Source organism: Pinus tabuliformis, chromosome 4_2 (assembly GCF_031772625.1).
Source record: "Pinus tabuliformis cultivar Carrire ecotype Pingquan chromosome 4_2, CPIR1, whole genome shotgun sequence".
NCBI lineage: Eukaryota > Viridiplantae > Streptophyta > Pinopsida > Pinales > Pinaceae > Pinus > Pinus tabuliformis.
Window position 1 is genome coordinate 1127599786 of NC_142304.1, and position 24457 is coordinate 1127624242.

A 24457-nucleotide genomic window follows, 5' to 3' on the forward strand; every position below is an offset into this window, starting at 1 on the left:
GGCTAACCATCTGAAATGTTTGAAAGCCATCCAAAAACAAAACATAACCAGTCTTTCTATCCATGCGATATAAACAGCTAGGCTTACTACCAAGTTAGAGTCTTTGCCTTTCAGCATATATATAAACAAAACAGGAAAGAACCAACCATATTAAAAAGTCACTACACTGCTGCACTGCTGCGGACCAGGGTGCTGATACTGGGTCTACTGCGGCGGAACCTCTTGCCCCTTCGTCTGCAGCCCCTCCTTCTCCAGCTTAACCCCCAAACCGCCCGTCTGTAACAGCGTTACAATGTCATCCATTTTCTTTTCTTGCATCATAAGAATAATCTGAATATTTTTCAACTCCTTCTTCATGGTGGGAATGCCCTGAATCAACTCTGCCATCTCAAGAGCCACCTGTTCCATGGCTTTAGCTAGTAACCTCTTCATCCCCCAGTACACATGCAGCGACTGTTTGTAAAGTGACCGTCTGCCACGGGTATGTCCAGGATCAGGTAAGTATTGTTCCCAATCGTCCATCTCAGGCTCAGAATAACCCTACATAGCTTCATCTTCCATTTGTTCAATCATCTTGCGGATATTCGGATGAGTATCCATGACATACGCAGCTTCGGCCTCCTGCAGCCGCTTCCGCAGATCCTTCTTTCCCCGTTTGTGTCCTCATCCCTCAGTGGCAGCCCCCTCCCCTAGATCATCAAACTGAGTTGCGCTTCTACGTCCCCAACCACCACGGCCTGCTGGGCGGCCTCTCCCTCTCTGTGACCCTCTTCCCCGCATTACCCCATGACGACCTCGTTCAGCATCACTCCAATCTTGACTGTCATCCTCACTATTCTCCACCGTCCACATCTTCCCAATACCCACTTTACCTTTCCCTCCTCCGCGAGGTGCACCCTCTGCAAAACTCCTCGGCTCCTCCAATTCCTCATCCGAATCCCCCTGAATATCGAGAAACGCCTTCTTCATGGTGTCCCCCACAGGGCTCTTACCCTTCTCCATTAAGTTCGCCGTTTGACTACGCGTAAGCCTACCTCCGCGCCGCTCCTGATACTCCATCAACCTACAGACGCTGGGCTGATAGAATTGAACTACGAAATGGCTATCAGTAATACAATGCAGATGGAGGTTAAAGAAACTACATGCAGTGCTTGAGGGCCCAAGATCCTGCCACCTTGCAAGCCAAACCCAGCACGATCGACCTGAATCATTAATTGCTCTGCCTAAAACACCACCATTAAACAAGGGTAATGGGGATACTTCGCCGTCATAATATGCACGTCGCCTTGGTACCTTAACCCAATTGCCGCTTGGGAATCGCAATCTCCCCCTGGGTGGCATGCTCTCCTTATTACAGTCATTAACCATATGAAATCTAAAGGCTGGATAGTATGATCGTTTCTTGAATACTCTGTCCTTCCACCTACAGAGTATCCTGCCCGTATGTGTGATGGAACCTGTGGGAGACCGTTGTAACATCATATCCAATGGAGAATGAAATCATTGCGCTGAGCGCCGCTGCCAGGCAACCGCATCAGCATGATCTTGATGTAGGATGTTATTTAAGTCATGCCAGCTGGGATCATTTTGTACCGATGCCCAGCTGCAATCCATTCGCCTATTCGGCCCTCCACCCCCCCAATTAGCCAATAGGTCAGCTGCTCGGTTGCCATCACGTAGCACATGAGTAATCAAAAGATATTCAATCCGACGTAAGAGGAGTTCAATATCCTGCAGAATCGCAGCTGTCCGCCAACTCTTTGACACAGAGGCCCAGCTCTTTCCATTTCGTAACTTCTTCAACATATCAACAGTAATAAGTGAATCGCCCTCTATCTCTAAACCCATGTAACCATTTCGAACTGCTATTCGGAGACCATGAAAAACTGCCCAGAGTTCCGCTTCATTGTTTGTCATCTCTCCGCCATCTTCAGCAAAAAGCCATCTTGTATGACCATTATTATCCCTGAACAGACCCCCAAAGCCTGCTTGCCCCGGGTTACCCTTGGACGCGCCATCGAAATTAAGCTTCAATCTTCGCTCACCAGGCATTCGGTAATGGTTGGGACTTAGTACTTCTCGCTTCATTTGGCGGTCAGGCCTGGGATAAAGCATTTGGAAATCCAAATTGAGTTGGAGTATAATCCTCTGTTCCTCCAGATTCAGACGCCAGTCCTCTTCATCCCAAACTTCTGCCAAAACCGTTTCTTTCAAAGAGCGGCATATTTCCTCCCAAAGCTGCTGTCGCTGCCAATAAGTATCCCGAAAAATTCGCCTATTCCTTTCTTTCCAGATCGCCCAAAGAAGAAAACCAGGAGCAAGGTTCCAGAGTCTTCTGACAACAGGGCTTTGGAAATTACCTTTGCCCCAATGAAAGAGCGTATTTCGTATACTACCAGGATCCCTCCTCGTCATGCCGAAAAGTACTCAGATCTCTTCCCAAATACTTAGAGTATACATACAGTGATTCAACAAATGTTCCTGGGTTTCGAAAGCTTCATTACAGAGATGACAACGGGATGGACCTATCATACCTCGTTTTTGCATTTGATCCCAGGTGAGGATCCTCCCTCTACAAACCAACCAAGCAAAGCAAGTAACCTTGGGCCACCATTTACAGCCCCAAATTTGTTTCCAGTCAACTTGTTCTGCCGGTCTATCCTCCTTCGTAGCCCAATAATATGCTTCCTTTACCGTAAATATTCCAATCATTGCCTTACCCCATCGCAGGATATCAGTGCCTTCTCGAATTTTAATTTTCCTCATTTCTATTATCCGATCAAAAGATTGACGTGCCTCTTGTCCAAGAGTATCCATCCATTCATCCGGTCGCCTCCATTCTTGCCATATATCAGATTGTTGCGTACGTTTCCAATAATCTTTAACGTAATACATCCCTCTTCTTTGCGCTATATCTTGTATATCTTGCAAACGTGGTAATCTATTCAAAATGCTCCATTGTTGCCAACTATCTTCCCAAAACCGGGCAGAGTTTCCATCACGGATTTCCCAAAAGGCATAGTCCTGCACTATAGCCTTATTTCGATTGGCAAAATCCCAAATCTATGAACCCCTAGGGTTGTCCTGCACCTGCAATCGTTCCACAGGGTACTGAGGCATTCGATACTTATATTGCCATATTCGTTTCCAGACATCATCTCCACCTTGAACCCACCGCCACCATAGTTTTGCGCCAAGGATATTATTGATAATTTCCGGGTCTCGCACACCCAGACCCCCATCCTCTTTCCGCATACTTACTTTCTTCCATGAGACCAGCGGCCATTTCCGCTGCTGTTTGGGGCCACCCCATAAAAATTTACGGAAGATTTCTCGCATTTTACTACAGACGGCTTTTGGAGCAGCCATAATCGACAAGTGATAAATTGGAATAGATAATAAAACAGATTTCAATAATACAATTCGACTCGGTAAATTCAGCAATCTAAAGGTCCAAGTATCTAACCTTTTTCGAACCCGTTCCAACAAACTTTGCCAGTTCTTAATCCTATTAGGATTTGCATCCAATTGAATGCCTAAGTACTTCGTGGGAAGCACCCCCCTCTTAAACCCTAACACTCTGGTTAAATGAGATTGAATAGATTCATGCGAATTAAAAATAAAGGTACAAGATTTATCATTATTAATCTCCATACCTGCTGCATGCTTGAAGCCTTCGAGGATTCGCTTGAAGTTCCTCACCTCCTTTAACGATGCTTCACCAAATAACATTAAATCATCAACAAATTGTTGATGTGTGATAGTCAAATTATGTCCCCACAACCGTATACCTCTGATTCGTCTGTCCAGAACTTCCTTCTTGATTTTCCTGCCTAGTCCTTCCATAGCCAAAATAAACAAAAACGGAGAGATGGGGTCCCCTTGTCTAATTCCCCTTGTCGCATGAAACTGAGGCGTGGGAATACCATTCAACAAGATTGAAAAACTTGGGGTCGAGATCATACTAAAAATCCATGCTATCCATCTGTTTGCAAAACCAAAAGCTTCCAAAATGGCTCGGAGATAATCCCAATTTAATCTGTCATAAGCCTTTGAAAGATCCAGCTTCATGAGCATCCCTTTTTGTTTACTCAGTTTTAGGGAATGAATCACTTCCTGAGATACCACTATTCCATCCAGAATCTGCCGACCCTCTACAAACCCCGTCTGTTCAGGCGCTATTAAGGTAGGCAGAAGAGGTTTCAGGCGTTTGACGATCAAAGTAGAGATTATCTTGTAAATAACGTTACAAAGGGCTATAGGACGAAAACCCTGTGGTTCGTCTGAGTTTTTACTTTTTGGAATTAAGGTCAGAAAAGTCGAGTTTATCCCTGGCCAGATGCGCTGTCTCATTCGAGATTCTTCCACTGCTGCTAGAATATCGTTACCCATAAACTTCCAACCAGCCTGAAAAAATTCCACAGTAAACCCGTCAGGTCCTGGAGCCTTATTCTTGCTCATTCCCATAACAACTTCTCCTAATTCCTCCAGGGTCACAGCCCGCATTAATGCCATATTTTGTTCTTCAGTTACTAACCGCGGGATTTCTCTACAAATAGAGTTAATAGCTTCGCCTCTATTCCGATTAGTTTCTGTCAAAATTCCGTGGAAGTAATCAATGAGCGCTTTTGAAATATCTTTCTGATCAATTACTCTGTTTCCCTCTGCATTCTTGATTGAATATATTCGATTCTTCTGTCGATGTTGAACCATCGCCTGATGAAAAAATTTGGTGTTACTCTCCCCTTCCCGCAGCCATTTAATTCTTGACTTTTGTCGCCACAATATCTCCTCCTGCTTTCGTCGCTCCTCCAACTGACTAATGATGGATCCTTCCTCCCTACTTAAAGCCTCATCTCGTCCCTCCAAAATAATCCGTTGCTGGATATCCTCCATTGCACGTTCTAACTTTTGCTTCTCTTGAATAATATGCCCAAATTCGTTCCTATTCCATTCTTTGATACGCCGTTTAATTTCTCTTAATTTCAATTGGAGAGTATGCATTCTCCCACCACTGGCATTAATAGTGATCTGATGCCACCACTCGTCCACTTTTTGCATGAAATTCGGATCTCTCAACCAAAACGACTCAAATCGAAAAGGCTTTCTCCCTTTGACCATATTGATATCAATAACTAGACGGATGGGCCAGTGATCTGAGCCAAGAGTAGGAAGAATGGTCGCCTCAATAAACACATCTCGATTCAAAATATTCTCTGACAACAAAAACCGATCCAGTCTACAAGCAATTTGATGGTGACCTCCTCTGCGGTTATTCCATGTGTAAACTCCATTAGTGGTTGGAATATCAACTAATCTCAAGTCCCGAATCATATCTTTAAACAACGTCATAAGCTGGTCGTCTCGTCTTATACCCCCGCGCTTCTCACTTATATCTGTAATCATATTATAGTCCCCGCCAACTATCCATGGGAGATCTGGAAGTAGGCTTCGCAACGTATAAAGATTCTTTAGGAAATCAGGCCGATCTCGATAATTATGGGGACCATATACTGCGGTAAGAAGCACTCGATCACTGGTACCTACTGGTCGAAACAAGCCAGAAAGAATACGAGGAAGACTACACCAGTGCTCAAAAATAACCTCTTCCGGATTCCACAAAATAGCCAAACCTCCGGCTGTTCCAATCGCATCCAAAGCCATAACCTCATATCCTATTCGTAATTGTTGAATAATACTAGCTAATTGTTGACTTTCCATCTTTGTCTCCTGAAGCAACATGATACTGGGTTTATCTTTCTGCACTCTATCTTTCAGATACCGCTGCTTGCCCTTACTATTTAAACCCCGAATATTCCAACTAGTGATAATCATTAAAATTTCTTAGAAATTTGTTGGAATACCTCTGACAGAGGTATCACCCTTCCAGAATTAACTAAGGACTCCCCCACTGCTTGGATGGATTCATTTAAAGTCCTTCTACCTTTTTTCCGACCTCCTTTGCCTTGACCCTCCCCTTCAATAGCTTGGATCCCCGGATTTCCCGTTTGATCACTACTGGATCCGACCACTGCTTCTTTCTTCTCCTTATATCGTTGAAAGGTGTCTTTATACAATTGTTTCTCTTTCTCCGGGATAAATCGTTCATCCAATTTTGTCCATTCCGTAAGTAATTTCTTCAATATCCTTTCTTCATCTGCACCCACTTCCTTAATCTCCTCCGTGATGATTTGTGTTAATGCTTCTGGATTTTCCTTTCCTTCACCCATTTCACCCTCCATTGCTCGACTGGGGCTCCTACTTTTACGCTTGCCATCCTTTATGATATCCATGGGAATAATCTCAGTATCCTGCTTAGCTTGTTGACCTCCTTCCGGCTCATCACCTATATCCTGAATGGCAGTAAACGGATTTCTATTCGCGATTGGAGGCTCAGGGGATGAAGTAGAGGCCATAAATTGGGATTTTGCGATACCGGGACCTTGTTTGCGTTTTCGGTGCACCTCTGTGAAGCCATTTTCGGTCTCTTTCCCCCCCTCTGCTGTTCTGGTATTCGCCCTAGTAGTCTCCTCTACTACTACAGGTCTATTTTGAGGACAATCTTTGGCGAGATGGCCATAAATGTGACATTTCCGACATCGAAACGGGACATGCTCGTAATCTAAGGGCTGCTGCCACAGTTCATCTTGATACTCTAATTCAATTGCATCCGGCAAGGGTTCTGCAATATTCATATACACACAAATTCGAGCATAGGAATTATACTTACCTCGTTTCGTCGATTCGGCCACTTTGACAAAGGTACCAATCGAATTCCCAATACCTTCCAAAATTTCGAGATCCCAACATTCATCCGGCAACCCGAATAATCGAACCCAAATGGGTGCAGCCATAATCCTTTCGTCATCTGGGTTGTATCGGTCCTCCCAGTATCTGATGAATAACCCCGCATTATTCAGGAAATACGGGCCTTCTTCAAAAACCCTATCTTTGTCTGCAAGGTTAGTAGTCAAAGTATTATTATTAATTTAATGTTATTCTTAATGTTATTATTATTATTATTATTATTTATGGAAATAAGTTAAATTAGGTAAAATATATAGATAAATAAAATACTTTTAATGGTTAGTTGTAAAAATTTTAATTTAATTAATTAATTTAAATTATTTATTAATACATATATATATATATATATATATATATATATATATATAAGTTATAATATTCGGTTATCAAGATAAAAGTTAGGTGAAAGATAAAAGAAAGGTAAAAGATAGTTGAAAAAGGAATAAAAAAAAATAAAATAATAAAATAATTATAATTATAATTATAATAATAAATAAATAAATAAAATAAAACACAATAAAAAAATAAAAACAATAATAATAATAATAATAATAATAATAATAAAATAAATAAATATAAAATAAAATAAAAATAAATAAATAAATAAATAAAATAAAATTAATTAATTAATAATAATAATAAAATAAATAAATATAAAATAAAATAAAAATAAATAAATAAATAAATAAAATAAAATTAATTAATTAATAATAATAATAAAATAAATAAATATAAAATAAAATAAAAATAAATAAATAAAATAAAATAAATTAATTACTAAATTACTTAATAAATGAAATAATTAAAAAATAAAAAATAAAAATAAAAAATAAAAAATAAAAATAAAAATAAAATAAGATAAAATAAAAATAAAAATTAATAATAATAATAATAATAAATAAATAAAAAATACATGTAAATATAAGGTATATAAATAAATAAAATAGAGAGAACGACAAAAAATAAAAAGGGGAGGGACCGGAAGAAGACCAATAGAAACCATAGAGCAAAACGGATCAACCCCAGGAGGAAGGAAGGCTCCAGGGGGAACACAGAAAGCTAACAAAAAAGGGGGAAAGGAAAGACTAAGACGACAGGGCAGGGATCCAACAGCTACTGATTTTCCAGCCGTCATCTCTATTGAGATTGTTAGGCCTTCTTTCAATCTCAATAGCTTCCCTGAATTTACTATGATGGAATTGAGCAATCTTAGCAACAACCTTGGCCTCCTCAATACAAACATGATGCTTGGTCTTTTCCACATGCTCTGCTAACGCTAAAGACTTGGTTCTCCCGTGTCTTAGGTCAGCTGCATGTTCGCTTATCCTCTGATGGATGGAGCGTCCTATTTCTCCGATATAGGGGGTTCCACACGAATAAGGGATCAAGTAGACACCCTTCATGTCCAACGGGTCAACAGGATCTTTCACCGATCGGAGGGATTTATGAATGGTGTTGAGGGGCCTAAAGGTAGAAGGGATATCATACCTCTTAAGGATCCGAGCAATTTTGTCTGTGGTTCCTTGAACATAGGGAAGATGGACCCCTAGTCGGCGCTCCTTCGGTTCTTTATTAATAATCACATTTTTAGAGGCTTTAAGGAAAGCCTTCTGACCTAGGCGCCTACTGTAGCCATTCTCCACAAAGACATTAAGGAGATGGGATCTCTCCTTATCGAAGCTCTTATTATCAGAAATCCTCAGGGCACGAGTAGCAAGGGTGTTAAGAACACCCATCTTTTGAGCAGGGAAATGATGGGAATCGGCATGAAGATACTGCTCAGTATGCGTTTTCTTTCGGAATACTGAGTGGGAGAGAGAGCCATCCATATTCTTAGAAATAAGAATGTCCAGGAAAGGGAGGCAACCATTGACCTCTTTTTCCATGGTGAACTTAATGGCAGAGGACTGACAGTTGAGGTGATTGAAGAAGCGATCCAGCTCCTCTTGGCCATGGGACCAGATGACATTAGTGTCATCTACATACCTTCTCCACAGCTTAGGAAGGAGACGAGCCGAGGCTAGAGCTTTGGCTTCGAAATCTTCCATAAAGAGATTGGCGACAATAGGGGAAAGGGGGGAGCCCATGGCCACACCACAAGTCTGCTCAAAGAACTCACCCTCGAAACAGAAGAAAGTGGAAGTGAGACATATCTCAACCAGATGCGCGGTATCAGGATCCGTTAGGCGATAGATCACTTCCAAGGCCTCCTTTATAGGGATGCAGGTATAAAGGGAGACCACATCAAAGCTGACCAGGATGTCATCAGGGTCAAGTTTAATATCTTTAAGCTCCTTAATGAAGGATGCAGAGTCTTTCACGAAGGACTCAGTGCGGCCAACTAGGGGCTTAAGTTTCAGGGCGAGGAACTTAGCTAGAAGGTAGGTCGGACCACCAATGGTATTGACGATAGGCCTTAAAGGAACCCCTTCTTTGTGAATCTTAGGTAACCCATAGATCCTAGAAGTAAGGGGACTACTCTTAATGAGTTTGTGGCCTAGAGAGCCCACATAACTACTAGACTTGATGGCAAGAGCCACAGTCCTAGAAACTTTCTTAAGAGGGTTCTTGGGCAGTTTTTTATAACTGCCACTATTGTAAAGATGATCTAACATCTTCTTACGGTAATCATCCTTGTTAAGGATGACCGTAGCCCCACCCTTGTCAGCCTTCAGAACGACAATGTCTTGGTTCTGATTTAATGATTTAAGGGCAGAGAATTCCTCCTTGCTGAGGTTCTTCCGAGGGGGCTTAGCCTTCCTAAGGACGACAGCACAATCCTGCCTAATAGTGTCCTTGATATTGTCCGAAAGGATAAGACTCCATAAGAGGTATGGACAGGTAAGAAACCCTCTCTTTCACATCTAAGGGTATTTGGATGTGATGCATATGTACATATTCCAAAGGAGAAACAAACCAAGTTGGATAGTAAATCTGAAAAGTGCATCTTTATTGGGTATAAGGATGGTTTAAAGGGTTATAAGCTTTGTAACCCAGTAACAAGGAAGGTTGTGTACAGTTGAGATGTGGTGTTCAAAGAGGTAAAAGATGTTATTAAACATGAAGTCCAACCAAAGGAACCTGAGAAGATAGAGTTTGAGCTAAAGGAGGAAGAATCAGACTCTACAGCAGAGGAGGAATCTGAAGATGAAGAGCCAGAAACTCCGAGTGTGAGAAGATAAGTTCGAGAAAGAAGGCAGCCAGAAAGGTATATTCCATCTACTTTCTATTCAAATTTTGCTTTATCTATTACTGATGATGATCCCAAAACTGTGAAGGAAGCAGTAGATTCAGAGGATAGAAAACTCTGGAAAGAGGCCATGGTTGAGGAAATGGCATCTTTGCAAAAAACTGAAGCTTGGGATCTGGTGGAGTTTCCGGCTAGAAGGAAACCCATTGGCAGCAAATGGGTGTTCAAGAAGAAGACAAATGCAGAAGGAAAGGTGGAGAAATATAAAGCTTGGTTGGTAGCGAAAAGTTATTCCCAGGTGCCAGGAATTAATTTTGGTGATATTTTTTCCCCTATTGCCAATGTAACTTTTATTAGATTACTTTTATCTGTTGTTGTTGTTTTTGATTTTAAGGTAGAATAGATGGATGTGAAGACAACATTTCTTCACGGGGATCTAGAAGAGGAGATCTGCATGAAGCAACGTGAAGGCTTTGCGATGAAGGGTAAGAAATAACTGGTATGCAAGTTAATTAAGTCTATGTATGGGTTAAAATACTCACCAAGGATGTGGTATCAGAAATTTGATACATTTATACGGGGACTTGGCTTCACCAGAAGCAAAGCAGATCACTGTGTGTATTTTAAATTAATTGGTGACCGTGTTATTTATCTGGTCTTGTATGTGGATGATATGTTGCTGGTTGGAAATGACAAAGAAATTATCTAGGATTTGAAGACCCATTTTTCCTCCAAATTTGATATGAAAGGTCTTGGTGCTGCAAACTATATTTTGAGAATGGAAATTAAAAGAGGTTGGACAAAGAGGAAGCTCTGGTTAAACCAAAGGAAGTATGTCGAGACAATCTTGCAAAGGTTTAATATGCAGGATAGTAAACCGATGAAGGTTCCTATTCCTGTAGGTGTAAAGTTATCTGTTGAACAGTGTCCCAAGACACAAGAAGAGGAAGAGGACATGTCCTGTGTTCCATATGCAAGTGCAGTCGGTAGCCTGATGTATGCAATGGTTTGTACTAGACCATACATTGCACATGTAGTGGGAGTATGGAGAAGTTTATGTCAAAAACAGGGAAGGAGCACTGGACAGTAGTGAAGTGGGTTTTCAAGTATTTGCGTGGCACTAGTGATTATGGTTTGTGCTACCAAGGAAGACCAGGATTGGACAGAGTGTTGGATATTCGTGGCTTTGTTGATGAACACTGGGCTGGAGATGTGGATCAGAGAAGATCTACAATTGGGTATGTGTTTAACCTATTTGGAGGTGCAGTCAGTTGGATGAGTAAGAAACAATCTGTAGTGGAACTATCAACTACAGAGGCAGAATACATGGCAGCCACTCATGCAAGAAAGGAAGCAGTTTGGTTGCAGAGATTGTGTTCAAGTATGGGGTTAGTACAGGGAGCTATAAGAATAGACTGTGACAGCCAAAGTGCAATTTTCTTGGCAAAGAACCCTACATATCATTCAAAGACAAAGCACATTGATGTTCAGTATCACTTTGTGAGGGATATGATAGAAGACAAAAAGGTGTTGTTGGTAAAGGTGGACACTTTGAAGAATACTACAGATGCATTGACAAAATCTGTGAGCTCTAAGAATTTCTCTTGGTGTAGAGAAACAATGGGCGTTGCAAGGCTGGAAAAATGACTAAGCTCTCTTGTGGCCCCCCGTGGAAAGAAAACAACAAGTGGGAGAATGTTGGATTGTGTTATATTCTTTCCATGACTAGCCCACATAGTTAACCCGGGGGTTAGAAGGGGGGCAGATGCCCCCATTTGTTGCGCCGATTGCGCAGTGGGGAGAGTCACAGGGGGTTTGAGGAGTGCAGGTAATCCCACTCTATGGGGTCCAGGGTAGCGCCCTGGAAAATTTTGTTTTTGGACCCTATATTAGGTTGGGCGGACCTACCTATGGTTTTGTGCATGTTTTTCGCACATGGTTTTGGACGCGATGGTTATCGGTCCATGGTTTTGGATGTAATGGTTTTCGGTCCATGGTATTGGATGCTTCGGCATGTATAAATATGTATTGTAACATTGAAAGGAACATAATGAAAAATCAAGCTGGTAGTCCCGGTTTTGGGATCCAGGGGAAAATCTCTGTGTATATGTGTTTTATGTGTTATGCTCTCGCATTGTTTATTTTCTGTGTTCTAGAATTCATATGTAGGTAATTTTTGTATGAGATTAAAACCTACATCATGCATATAGAGGCCTTAGGAATGGGTGCTCATTATCTCCATTGTTTTTCTTACTAGTCATTGACTGCCTTAGTAGGCAGATTCTAGTGGAAAAACAATGTGGTCTAGATTTCAAGGAATTAAAATCACAAGATAGGTATCTATTACACATTTAATGTTTATGGATTATGTTTTATGTTTTGGATAGGTTTCTATTGAACAAAAGACACATCTATAACATATTTTCATGTCTTTTGGGGATGTTTATGGTTTAAAAATGATCTCTTCCAAATTAGAGCTTGTATATGCTTCCAATGAGTTGGAACAGGTTATGATGATTTCTGAGATTTTTGGAGTCAAGACACTCCCTTTTGAAGCAGGTTTCAATTATTTGGGTTTCAGGATGAAACCTAATAGATACCTCCTGGCAGAATGGCAATGGATCATAGACAAATTCAAAACTAGATTACGTATGTGGACTTACATATGGTTTTCTATCGGTGGAATATTGGTCCTTGTCCAATATACTTTACAAACTATCTCGGTGTACTAAATGCACATGTACAAAATTCCTAAGGCTTATAAAACATATTGTTTCAATTATAACTAATTCTATATGGTCTGGTCCATTGGAAAGTAGGAATATTCTCTTGATTAGTTTGGATAATATTTACATAAGGACATCCGTGGGCGGGTGGGGTATTAAGTGAATTGAATTTTTCAGATGGGCTTTGTTGTCAAACAATTTCTGGAAGGTATTTTCTGGGTCTGGTATCTCGAACAAGATTATTATTGGCAAAATATTTAAAGAATAGGAGGACTGCGGATTGACTGAGATAGGTGTTATTGCCATAAAGTATGGATCATACATTTGGAAAAGTATTATGTCGAGCATGCGATGGACTATTGAGAATATCAAGGGGTACACTAGATCGGGTTCAGATATCATGACAGACATAGACTCGACTTATGGTAATATGATGGATTCAGATAAGCTGCTTATACAAACCACTGAATTTTTACATGCGAAGGGCATCTTTTACATTACTCATATCCTAAAGGGATTAGATCCCTTATACTTATATGCCATTTGGATGACTGCGAAGGATTTGGGAATGGGATCTGAAAACTCGGCCCGATGGAATATATATATATATATATATATATATACCATAATTGCACATGTTTGGCATTTCATTAAATCAAGGTAAAGATAGTCTTTGCTGGCAGGTGGGCACAAGGAATTGGAAAAACTTAGTCAACAATATAGACAATTATATCTCAGACACTCTCAGAGGTCGATAAGGAATTTGTTGGTTTGACAGGGTTTGGACATGGCATATGCCCAAAAAAATATTTATCTTTGGTTGGCTTGTTTGTAGGAATAAAATAATAACTTGGGATAACTTGGGACATGGATTTATGTTTCCCAGAATATCAGGATTAATATTAATTGGGACTTGCCTACAATTGAGGAGGGCTTCAAACACTGGATAATCTCGACACAGGTTGGAAACATACTACCTTTTCTTATTTGTTGGGGAATCTAGAAAGCGGGTAATACACCCATCTTTGATGATCATAGTTATAGCATTCAATATATTTCTTCCAAAATCTATGCTTTGTACCGTGAATACCGATGGACCACTCGTTACATGATGAACAATATTATAAAGTCTTGACCCTCACACACATCTTTTCCTATCAGCCATTTCAATGGGGCATCTTAGAATCAATGTTGCGGTTGTGGAGTTTGCATTGCTACTACCACAGATCTCATGTATCATTTTCGTTGGAATGGAGAACATGGCACTAACGAAGTGGAAGTTATTGCATTATGGGGTTTACTGTATTGTGTGAAGTGACTGAACCTCAATGTTTTTTCATATCTTTGGCGATTATCAGATAACCATATATTGGATTAATAATGGGACTAATTTTTCCCCTCCACATTTTGTCCATTTGATGCATCAAATAAACAAGATCAGAGGAATTTTCCAACAAGTCATCTTTTCACATCTACATAGGGAATTGAACGTTGTTGCTAAGACGTTTTCGAAGAAAGGACTTTCAATTAATTTGAGTTGCATCAATTTTTTTGTTTACTTGCAGGGACATTACATTAGTACCAATTTTTTCCCTCCAAGCTCATGGACAAATCTATCTCTTTTGTTTTTATTTTTGGACCTCAATGCCTTGTTTACTGCCACATCTTTTTCTGGGAGTTTATATTTTCATCCTAATTGTTGTTGGCCTTATATGATGAATTAGTATATGATTATTTTTTGGTAGGTATTGGAGGCAATTGATTTCAAATATTAGAGTTTTGGCTACTATTGATTGTTGTTTACTGCTGATTAGTTGTCCATGTGGCTATATATCTAATGCTACATTTTAACAATATGTTACATGTAAACATGGTTCTCTTATTAATAGAAACATGTTAAAAAAAAATTGTCTTGAAAAAAATAATAAATTAAATAAAAATCCAATATTTAATAATAATAATAATATTTTAAAAAACAATCATATTAAAAGGTAGTGAAATTAATATTCATATTTATTTTCACATTTTATAAATTCTTGAATTTTCACATATCATTAACCAAGAGGGGCAACATAATATGGTAGTAGTAGAATATAATTTTCTATCAATCTACAACTATATTTATACACAAATAATATTTCTATTGTTTGTAGAATTTAACAAGAATTTATAATATTTCTTGAAAGATGTAGTAAGAATTTATAATTTGTCTTTTGATTAACAAAGGCATAGAAAATGTATTAATATTTCTTCAAAAACATATTTGTTAAACAATATCTCTATTATCGTATCTTTTAAGGAAATGATAATTATGCAAAGAGTTATAAGTTTAAATGTTATATTTAAATGTGTTTAAAAACAATTGCAAAAATTATGTATAAATTTTTCATTTTATAAATAATAGTAATATAGCTTTATAAGAAATGTGTATATTTTTATAAGAAATATTTACATTTTATGAAAAATGTATAGATATAAATACTTATATTTCTTCTCATTTTATTAAAATAGTAAGATAAAGAGAAACATAATTTGGATAATAAAAAAATATTTCAGAGGATAACATTTTAATGAAATTAGTTCTTGTAATATTCATGCTAATAGGTAAATTTAGTTTATAATTAGAATGGAAAATAAAACAATCCTTAACATCCAAAAACTTGTTTTCCAACATTGAGTGATGATTACGGATTGATCATAATTATTTCATGTAGGTGTATTATCCATAAATTATAATCAAGTTCCAATGCTAAGAATACATCGCTCAATATTGGAGGAATTATTAGAATGTGTAGGAAAATCTAAATAATATGAGACAAAAAGTACAAATGTCCAATTGTTATGCTTGCAAATGATGATGTAACAATGAGTACATGTTGCTTCCTTGCATGTTGTAAATATGAAAAAATCTTTTAATGCTTAACAAAATGTTAACATGTCTATAAATTGGTGTTATATATCTAAAATCATTGTTTAGAAGCTAAGAAGAGAGGGAAAATGATACAAAGAATCTTCGGTGTGAGTCGAGCCTTCATGCCCATTGTAGGATGTTTTCAACATGTTTTTAGAATGGGGCCATTATAATACCCATATCTAATGTCATAGTTGAAGATTGCTTAATGAAGTATTGAAGATTGCTTAATGAAGTATATATTCTCATTGGATCTTTGATATTAGGTTAGTTGTATATTCTCCATATATCATTTGGTGTCATATCCTAAAATGATTGTTATAGCTTGTTGATTTGTAAATAAATAATTTATGACCTACTCTCTTTATCAACTTGGATTCTCTATAAAAGTTTCTTCTTGCACCTTTTTTCATTATTTTATAAAGAGATTTATATTTTAAAAGACTAGGAGGTATATATATGTCCCTTGCCCTTTACAAAATTCTCAATCATTCTTTATTATTCTCTATTTACAATCTTCCTTGCACAAAATACAACCAACTAGCTTACACACCATACAACCAACTAACCAGCAATGATAAATAACACAGAAAAATTCCAATAAATTAGAAATCACTATATCGAATCTCAAACTTTAAATAGTTTATAATTTCCCTAAAATAGTGACAAACCATTGGTTTCATATGTCATTGGGGTAAATTTAGTCACGAAAATACTTCCCTCGCACAAAATTAACCAAGAATTATTCTCAGAAGGCTAAATTTCATGAAGGAAGACCGCGGTCAAATTAATTAAATATTTCCGTCTTTGGAGTTTGAATAAAAGAGTCTTCAAGAATGATGCTAAACACTTAATTTTCCGGTAAAATAAAGTAAACACTGATAAAACAGAAAATGGAGTTTCAATATATTTCTTCCAAAATCTATGCTTTTTACTATGAATACCGACGGACCAATGGTTACATGATGAACAATATTATAAAGCCTTGACCCTCACACATCTTTTCCTATCAAACATTTCAATGGGGCATCCGATAATCAATGTTGTAGTTGTGGAGTCTGCATTGCTACTAACGCATATCTCATGTATCATTTTTGTTGGAATGGAGAACATGACACTAACAAAGTGGAAGTTATTGCATTATGGGGTTTACTGTATCATGTGAAGTGACTAAACCTCAATTTTTTTCATATCTTTGGCGATCCTCAGATAACCATACATTGGATTAACAATGGGACTACTTTTTTCCCTCCACATTTCATCCATTGGATGCATCAAATAAACAAGATTAGAGGACTTTTCCAACAAGTCACCTTTTCACATCTACATAGGGAATTGAACGTTGTTGCTAAGAAGTTTTAAAAGAAAGGACTTTCAATGAATTTGGGTTGCATCAATTTTTATGTTTGCTTGCAGGGATGTCACATTAGTACCAATTGTTTCCCTTCGAGCTCATGGACAAATCTATCTCTTTTGTTTTTATTTTTGGACCTCAATGCCTCGTTTACTGCCACATCTTTTTTTGGAAGTTTATATTTTCATCCTAATTGTTGTTGGCCTTATATGATGAATTAGTGTATGATTATTTTTTGGTAGGTATTGAAGGCAACTGATTTCAAATATTAGAGTTTTGGCTAGTACTCATTGTTTGTTAGGGTCCAACCCTAACCCCCTTATTTATGTAATAGGGTCGAGTCATAGTTATAGTTAAGTATAGAGTAAATAAAGTCCATATTAATATTTGTAAGTGGTTGACCTGCATTTAATGAAGGGACCACAGTTAGTTGCAAACGGGCCATGGCATTAGATAGATGGTATTAATAAGAACCATGGTATTGATCCATGGTATTGCATGTATGAATCCTATATAAAGGATAGAGACTCCCCTCGAGGAGCATCGTGTCTTATTTTGTAATTGAGTCGAGCTCTATTGGAGGTTGCCCTCTCGAAGAGGCAAGTGAGCATTGCTTTCCTTTCTGAATAATAAAATACATGCCGTTATTTCTTATTGTTTTGTGTTCTGGGTATATTTCTTTGCATATTTGGTATTCTGGTATCTTCTCGCAGGTCAAGAGCATAACAAATGATATCAAAGCACTTTCCAGGGCTGGTGGGATCTCCATTTTTAGCAAAAAAAAAAAAATTGGCTAGAGACGTGTTCCGGCGTCTTTAAACCATGGCATCTGTCGTTGAGCGCATAAACTTGCAGATTTTGGGAGGCATGCATGCAGGAAATACAAGAGGTGGTCACGTTTGTTGGACTCCCTTGTAACCCCTGTGGGTACCCCTTCAAGTAGTAGCGCATTAGACAGAACCCCGCACGGACTGTCTTCTAAGTACCCTCTGGGTATATGGAAAGCCCCCTAGGCTCTCTTGAAACCTTGCCATAGATAAACCGTCAACCGTCTTGCTGCTACAGTACACCGAGAACAGCACTCGAGGAGATTACTCGCGCGTACGATAGCGTAGTCAAGTTGTACGGCTAAGGGTACGATTGATCCTCCTTGGTTAGTGCCCTGAAAGATTGGGCCGAGTACTACTGTCAGACCCTTACGTATATTGCGATCTGTAGCACTTGACACTCCTTGAGACCATAGTTCCCTTGTCTCTCTCTAGATCATGCATCATCTTTGCCAGTTCAGATCGGATCTTGTCGCAGCCGCAACAATCAGTTTCGCCATTCAAATCTATCAGATCCGCCAATCAGATCTATTAGATCTGCCATTCAGATCTAGCCGTTTGGGTTCTGTAGAAGTTGCCACAATCAGATCCGCCATTAAGATCTAGTAGCAGGGGTTCGATGACTGCCACATTCCTACTCATAATCTGCAGTTAAGGGTTAGCCGCCAGATCTGACTATTTGTGTGGGTCCCTATACCTGGGCGTGATTCTCGCAAGACATTAGGTAGAATTTACTTTTCTGGGATTCGGCAACTGCAGTATTCCTAAGCGAGGAGAAAAACTCCTTTTGGAGTAAAAAAAAAAGTCTAAGACCCTCCCAGGACGCTTATAGGATACTTAGCCCATAAGAATCAACTCGACGGGCTGAGCAAGGTGGTACCATTCGCATGTTAGCGTAAAAATTTCAATCCTATCCTTAACTAACTGTATCTTTCTCCATTAATTCTAACACACTAGAACTATGATGAAAAATGATAATACAATCCCGGCTTGGTCTACTTCAAAATTATCTCACCTTGATTCCCAATATCATATTACTGAATTAGGAAAGAGGCGAGATAGACTATTAACTTTGGAATATCTGAAAACATTGAATAAATCTAAATTCACTATATTCAGTGTAATATGGATGCCATATTAAAGAAAAACCTTAACAAAATAACATTTACCTATGATTGACTCTATAATTATAATTGACTTTTTTTTATTTACCTATCGTTGGCTTTGTTGTAGCGTTTCCATTTCTAACGTGCTTGGATTACTTGTATAACAACAGCATAGCCAATATATGTAAGATAACCTTATGACATAGATTAACATCAAATCAGATCTGAAGTACTAGCATCATAGAAGTCAATGCGTAACATAACACTATGATATAGATTGACATCAAATCAGACTTGTAGTATTAGCATCATAATTTTCATTATCAATGAAAACCCAACTCAAAATGAATTAACAAACCATTCACACTACTAACCCGGGCAAAGATTCATAATGGGGCTTCGAATAAGAGTTGATTTAGTCAAATACGAAAAAACGAATAATGAAGAAATCACAAACATGTTCTGTATTTCTTCAATGAACTTCGACCATGTGTTTCAAGAAATCTTGAAATTAAATTTATACACATGCACAGGCTCTCTGGAAGATGGATGAACATAGTTAGAAGGGAATAATAATGCTCGAGCAATGCGCTCGGCAAGTTTTCCAAACCTCAGCAAGTTCTAGCGAGATTTTCTTGGTGGGCTTTTGAGTGGGATAGTCGATGTCGAAAATCTCTGCAATCTCTTGAGAACTTCATCTCTGCAATCCCTTGAGAACTTCAGATAATTTGACATCAAATCTTCTTTCAATAGCAAGTTTCCTAAATTTTATTTGCTGTCCAAATATATATCTTCAGTGCCTAACGAAGGAGAGGATGGGGTGGGAATCATGCCATTGATATCTTGTACCTTCCTGAAAGTAGTCCAACAACCACCATTGTTGCATTATCCCTCCTTAACTAGCGTCTGTTTCAAAAGAAAAAAATAAAATTAGTTTTCAGGAGAGATGCGGAGAGAAGAATTGGACATCAGTCCAAAATGCTATCCACCTTGGATATTTTGAAGGTAAAGGGAAGGCTGAAGTTGCTAAACTAGTAAGAACTTCTGTCGAAAAGAACCTTGCCAGGGAACTGGACAATGCATTTAAAATTGGGTGAATTGTAGCTATAACTGCCATTGTAGGTGTGGTTGTTAGTCACACACATGCTCCTCCTGGGACATTCTCAAAAACTCTTGTTGCTCCTCCTGGGACTTCTGCCCCATGATTTTATGTTCCTGCTAAATTTCTCATATTTAATCGTACTTTCCCCTTCTTATGTGGAAGCTCACTGACATATTCCTTAAACCATCAATCTCCGGCATGCCTAAAGCTCACTGAAAATTTCAATGAAATTTGAAAAAAGAAATAGAACTTCCATTACGTTAGCATCCAATAGCAATGATAATTTTAAATATAGAACTTCCAAGGCTTTAACATCCAATATCAAATACAATTTTCAAGAATGGATATGGCTCTAATAATTTAGGACTTTCCAATCATGGATCTGAGAATAATTAGGACTCTGTTTAATTAGAACTAACATGGCTCTGAATCATAGTATCTCTAGAATCAAAATATATTGCTGGAAAATGAAGGAATGCTTAATTTGTATAGTTAAGTTTGCTGCATCATAGCTTTTCAAGGCATAGAAGTAACACATGTTTCTTAGTTTAATAATAACACTCAACCTTTTACTCTATTACTGATATATGTTTGCAAGATACATAACCACTTCAATAGGGTATGGATGTATGTATGTGCTTATGATTTTGTTTTAATTATTCTAGTTTCATGAGTATTCATGTAAGCAATATTAGTTATATTCATTGAAAAAAAATCAACAATAGTTATATTCATCAATTAGAAATTAAGATATTTTCTTCAATAATTTCTACAACTAAAAAATATTTCTATACTTTAATTATTTAAAAGAAATACAAAACTTTTAATGTGTTTAATACTTGCTGAGTGTGATGCATTCAGTTATACAGGTAAAGGATATGGAATATAACTTTTTTTTTGAGATAGAATAAGAAATTTTAGAATAATAAAGACATTTCCAAAACACCATTGACAATGGATCTAACTTTATTGTTCACATTTGCATAGAATCAACCACATATTTATGTACAAACAAGGAAAGGGAAATAAGACTTAAATTACATCATAGTTTAGTTACATAACTACCACTTTGTTACAATAGACTAAGATGTGGAAGAACTTTGACCTTCACAAATGTTGTTCATAGTAGTACTTGTATTACCCAACAAATGTGTTAGATTTGATTGGAATTTAGGAATGGCAGTAGTGCTCAAAAAAGTGTCTTTGATGTTTTGCAACATGCATAGAATGCCCATCATAGTAGGTCGTCCTTGAGGAGATTCATTTGTGCAAAGTAAGCCCACATTTATGAGTGAACTGAGACAATTGAGATCCTTATCTTCCTCACTGCATCTATTAGTCCTCCTCAATAGACCCACGTCGACTACTTCTTGTACTCGGTTTGGAAAACTACTACCCACCCATTTTTGCAAGTTCATTCCTTCCACAAACATGTCGTGTGTGGGCTTCTTTCTAGTGAGCATTTCCAATAACACTATTCCATAGCTATATACATCGCCTTTTATTGTAACTTGTCCTCCCACTCCATATTCTGCATTCATAGATCTTCATCTTAAATTTTTTAATTCAAAATGTTAAGAAAACATAAGAAAATCATAACAAAGATGGTTTATAGTTTAAATAATACCTGGAGGAATGTACCCTGTAGATCCTTTGAGTGCATTTGTGGAAGTGAGAGCTCCATCTTCATTACTTGCAAAACATATAGTAGCAATGCTAAAGTCTATTAAATATGCAGTCAAATCTTCACCCAACAACACATTGTTGGGTTTCAAATCACAATGAATCACTTGCACAAAACAATGGTGATGGAGATACGCCATGCCTTGGGCGATGTCTATTGCTATATTCAACCTTTGAATCAGATTCAAACTACTTTGTTCTCCATCATCTGGATATAACCACTTTTCTAGGCTTCCATTTGGCATTAATGGAAATATCAAAGCTTTGATTTGGAGATCTGAATAACAGGTTATGACCCGAATCAAATTTCGGTGTCTAACTTTACCCAGAACTTTGCACTCTCTATCAAAGCTCTTTTGAGCCCCTTCATTTTGTAGAATGAGAATCTTGACAGCAACCATTGTGCCATCATTCAAAAGCCCTTTGTACACTTTGCCAAAACTACCAACTCCTAACAAGTTGGCATCACTAAATTGATTTGTTGCGATGACGAGCTCTCCATAGGAGATTCTTCGATGACCCACATTTAATGATGGACCAGTCTCTTTCTGAATACGTCTCTCGCATTTTCGTCTCCACAAGATTGCAAGAAACAAACACAATACAACAAATGCTACAACAAAAACAAGTGCAATAACTCTTTTTAGATTTAGAACACTTTCATGTTTATGAGCATAGCATGGTGGTAGATTTACCCAAGGTCCACATAGAGCAAGATTTCCCATAAATGCACTGGCGGCAATCTTTTTGAAAACTCCCTCTTTAGGGACTTCTCCTGACAACTTGTTAAAAGAAAAATTCAAGTGATGGAGCATTGTGAGATTTTCTAGCGATATGGGTATTCCACCTGACAAATTGTTGGACGAGAGATCTAGGTCCTGAAGGCTGAGAAGTTCACTGAGGGATAGTGGAATTGGACCTTCAAGTGTGTTGCAAGAAAGATTAAGATATTCTATTTCTTGGCAACTTCCAAGTGCACTTGGAATGTAACCAGTTAATTGATTTTCAGAAATATCTATAGCTTGAAGCTTATTGAACTTTCCTAGTGCTAAAGGTACATGGCCATGTAATAAATTGTTTGACAAGTTGAAATAGAAGGCTAAATTTGCAAGGCCTGCAACTTGTGGAGGTATGTGCCCAGTAAGTTTGTTGTATGATAGATCTAGCAAGAGTAAGTTCACACATTTCCCTAAATTTGCAGGTATATTTCCTGATAACTGGTTATGGTTAAGATATAAATATCTTAGCTGCCAGAGGTTGGCCACAAAATCAGGGATTCTTCCAGAGAGATTATTCTTTGAGAGATCTAAGAGCCCTAAGGTTTTTAGCTGTCCAATTTCCATAGGGATATTTCCTTGTAAATTATTGGAATCCATATATAACCTCTCCAACTTCTGAAGCATATTCACTGAAGAAGGGATTGACCCTGTAAAAGAATTACTTGCTAAACTAAGGAATGTTAAACTAGTTAGGTTTCCAATTTGTGGAGGTATTCCTCCGGCTAAATCATTGAAACTCAAGTCCAAGACGTAGAGTTTTGTAGAGAGCTGGCCTATAGTAAACGACAATTTCCCTGTGAGGTTATTCTCGGATAAGTCTACATCTTGTAGATTGGAACAATTACTAAGAGCAGTAAGAATGGGGCATCTCGTGGTGCTGCCGCTAATCAGGTGATTGCCGCCCAAGTAAAGCCCCCGGAGATGTGTCAATTTAGCCAACTCCATGGGCACTATTCCGCTGAGTTGGTTGAGTGATAAGTCAATCAATTGAAACTTTGTACAATTGAAAAGGGAAGAAGGAATGCTGCCGCTCAAGTGATTAGTACTCAGATAGAGTTCCTCGCTACACAACTCCAACGGAATGTGTCCCGTGAGATGGTTACCCCCAAGAGTGAGAATCTTGAGCTGGCTTAGCATACCCAATTCGGAAGGAACACTGCCGTGAAGGTTGTTGGTATGCAAATATAAGTACTGCAAAGAGGATATGTTTCCCAAGCAGTCCGGGATTGTTCCCATCAAATTGTTAACTCCCAAGTACATGGTTATTAGGTTGGGGAGAAGACATAGTTGTGGGGGAATGTTTCCTGTCAGATTGTTATAGGAGAGAGTCAAGTTCCGTAAACTGCGGCAGCTACCCAGAGTGGGCGGAATGGAACCCTGGAGTTGATTGAGAGAAAGGCGAAGCATCTTTAAGCGAGAGAGGGTTCCCAATTGATAGGGAATTTGACCGTGGAAACTGTTATTCATTAGGCTGAGTACTGTAAGAAAGGAGAGATTGGCGAGAAGGGGAGAGATTGTACCTTGTAATCCCATGCTTGAAACATTGAGGGAAACGACTCTCTGCCTGCGCCTGCTGCATATGATACCCTTCCACTCGCAGAATGAAACATTTGGTTTCCAGGTGGCAGCTAATGATTGGTAGGGATCATATGTGATGGCAGACTTGAAAGCAAGCAGGGCGTGTTGATCAGAAGCATTGGTGAGACGAGGGAAATGGGCGATGGGTGTGGAAAAGACAAAAGGAGGATTGAGAAAGAGAATGAAAGAAAGGGTGGCGAGGAGAAGCATTCTGATAATACACATTCTGAGAAAAGAGAAGGAACGTAATAAATCTGCATTTCTGGAATGAAAATGGAGTTTGGTAGTGTAGCTATATAGCAGCAGAATTGCCAGAAGAATCAAATCTTTCCGATATCTTCGGGTTTGTTCGATAATTGCGGGAAGAATTCAAAAAGAGGACCTTTTTGAAGTT

The 24457-nt window shown here is 38.3% G+C and overlaps 1 protein-coding gene across 1 annotated transcript; it reads right to left on the minus strand.

The window, feature by feature from the left end:
• Positions 1 to 1500: 1500 nt before the first annotated feature.
• LOC149173628 (uncharacterized) lies at positions 1501 to 2415 on the minus strand. Its single transcript, XM_089426766.1, has one exon. The coding sequence runs from the start codon at positions 2413 to 2415 to the stop codon at positions 1501 to 1503; it is 915 nt and encodes a 304-aa protein (XP_089282892.1).
• Between the last annotated feature and the right edge of the window lie 22042 nt (positions 2416 to 24457).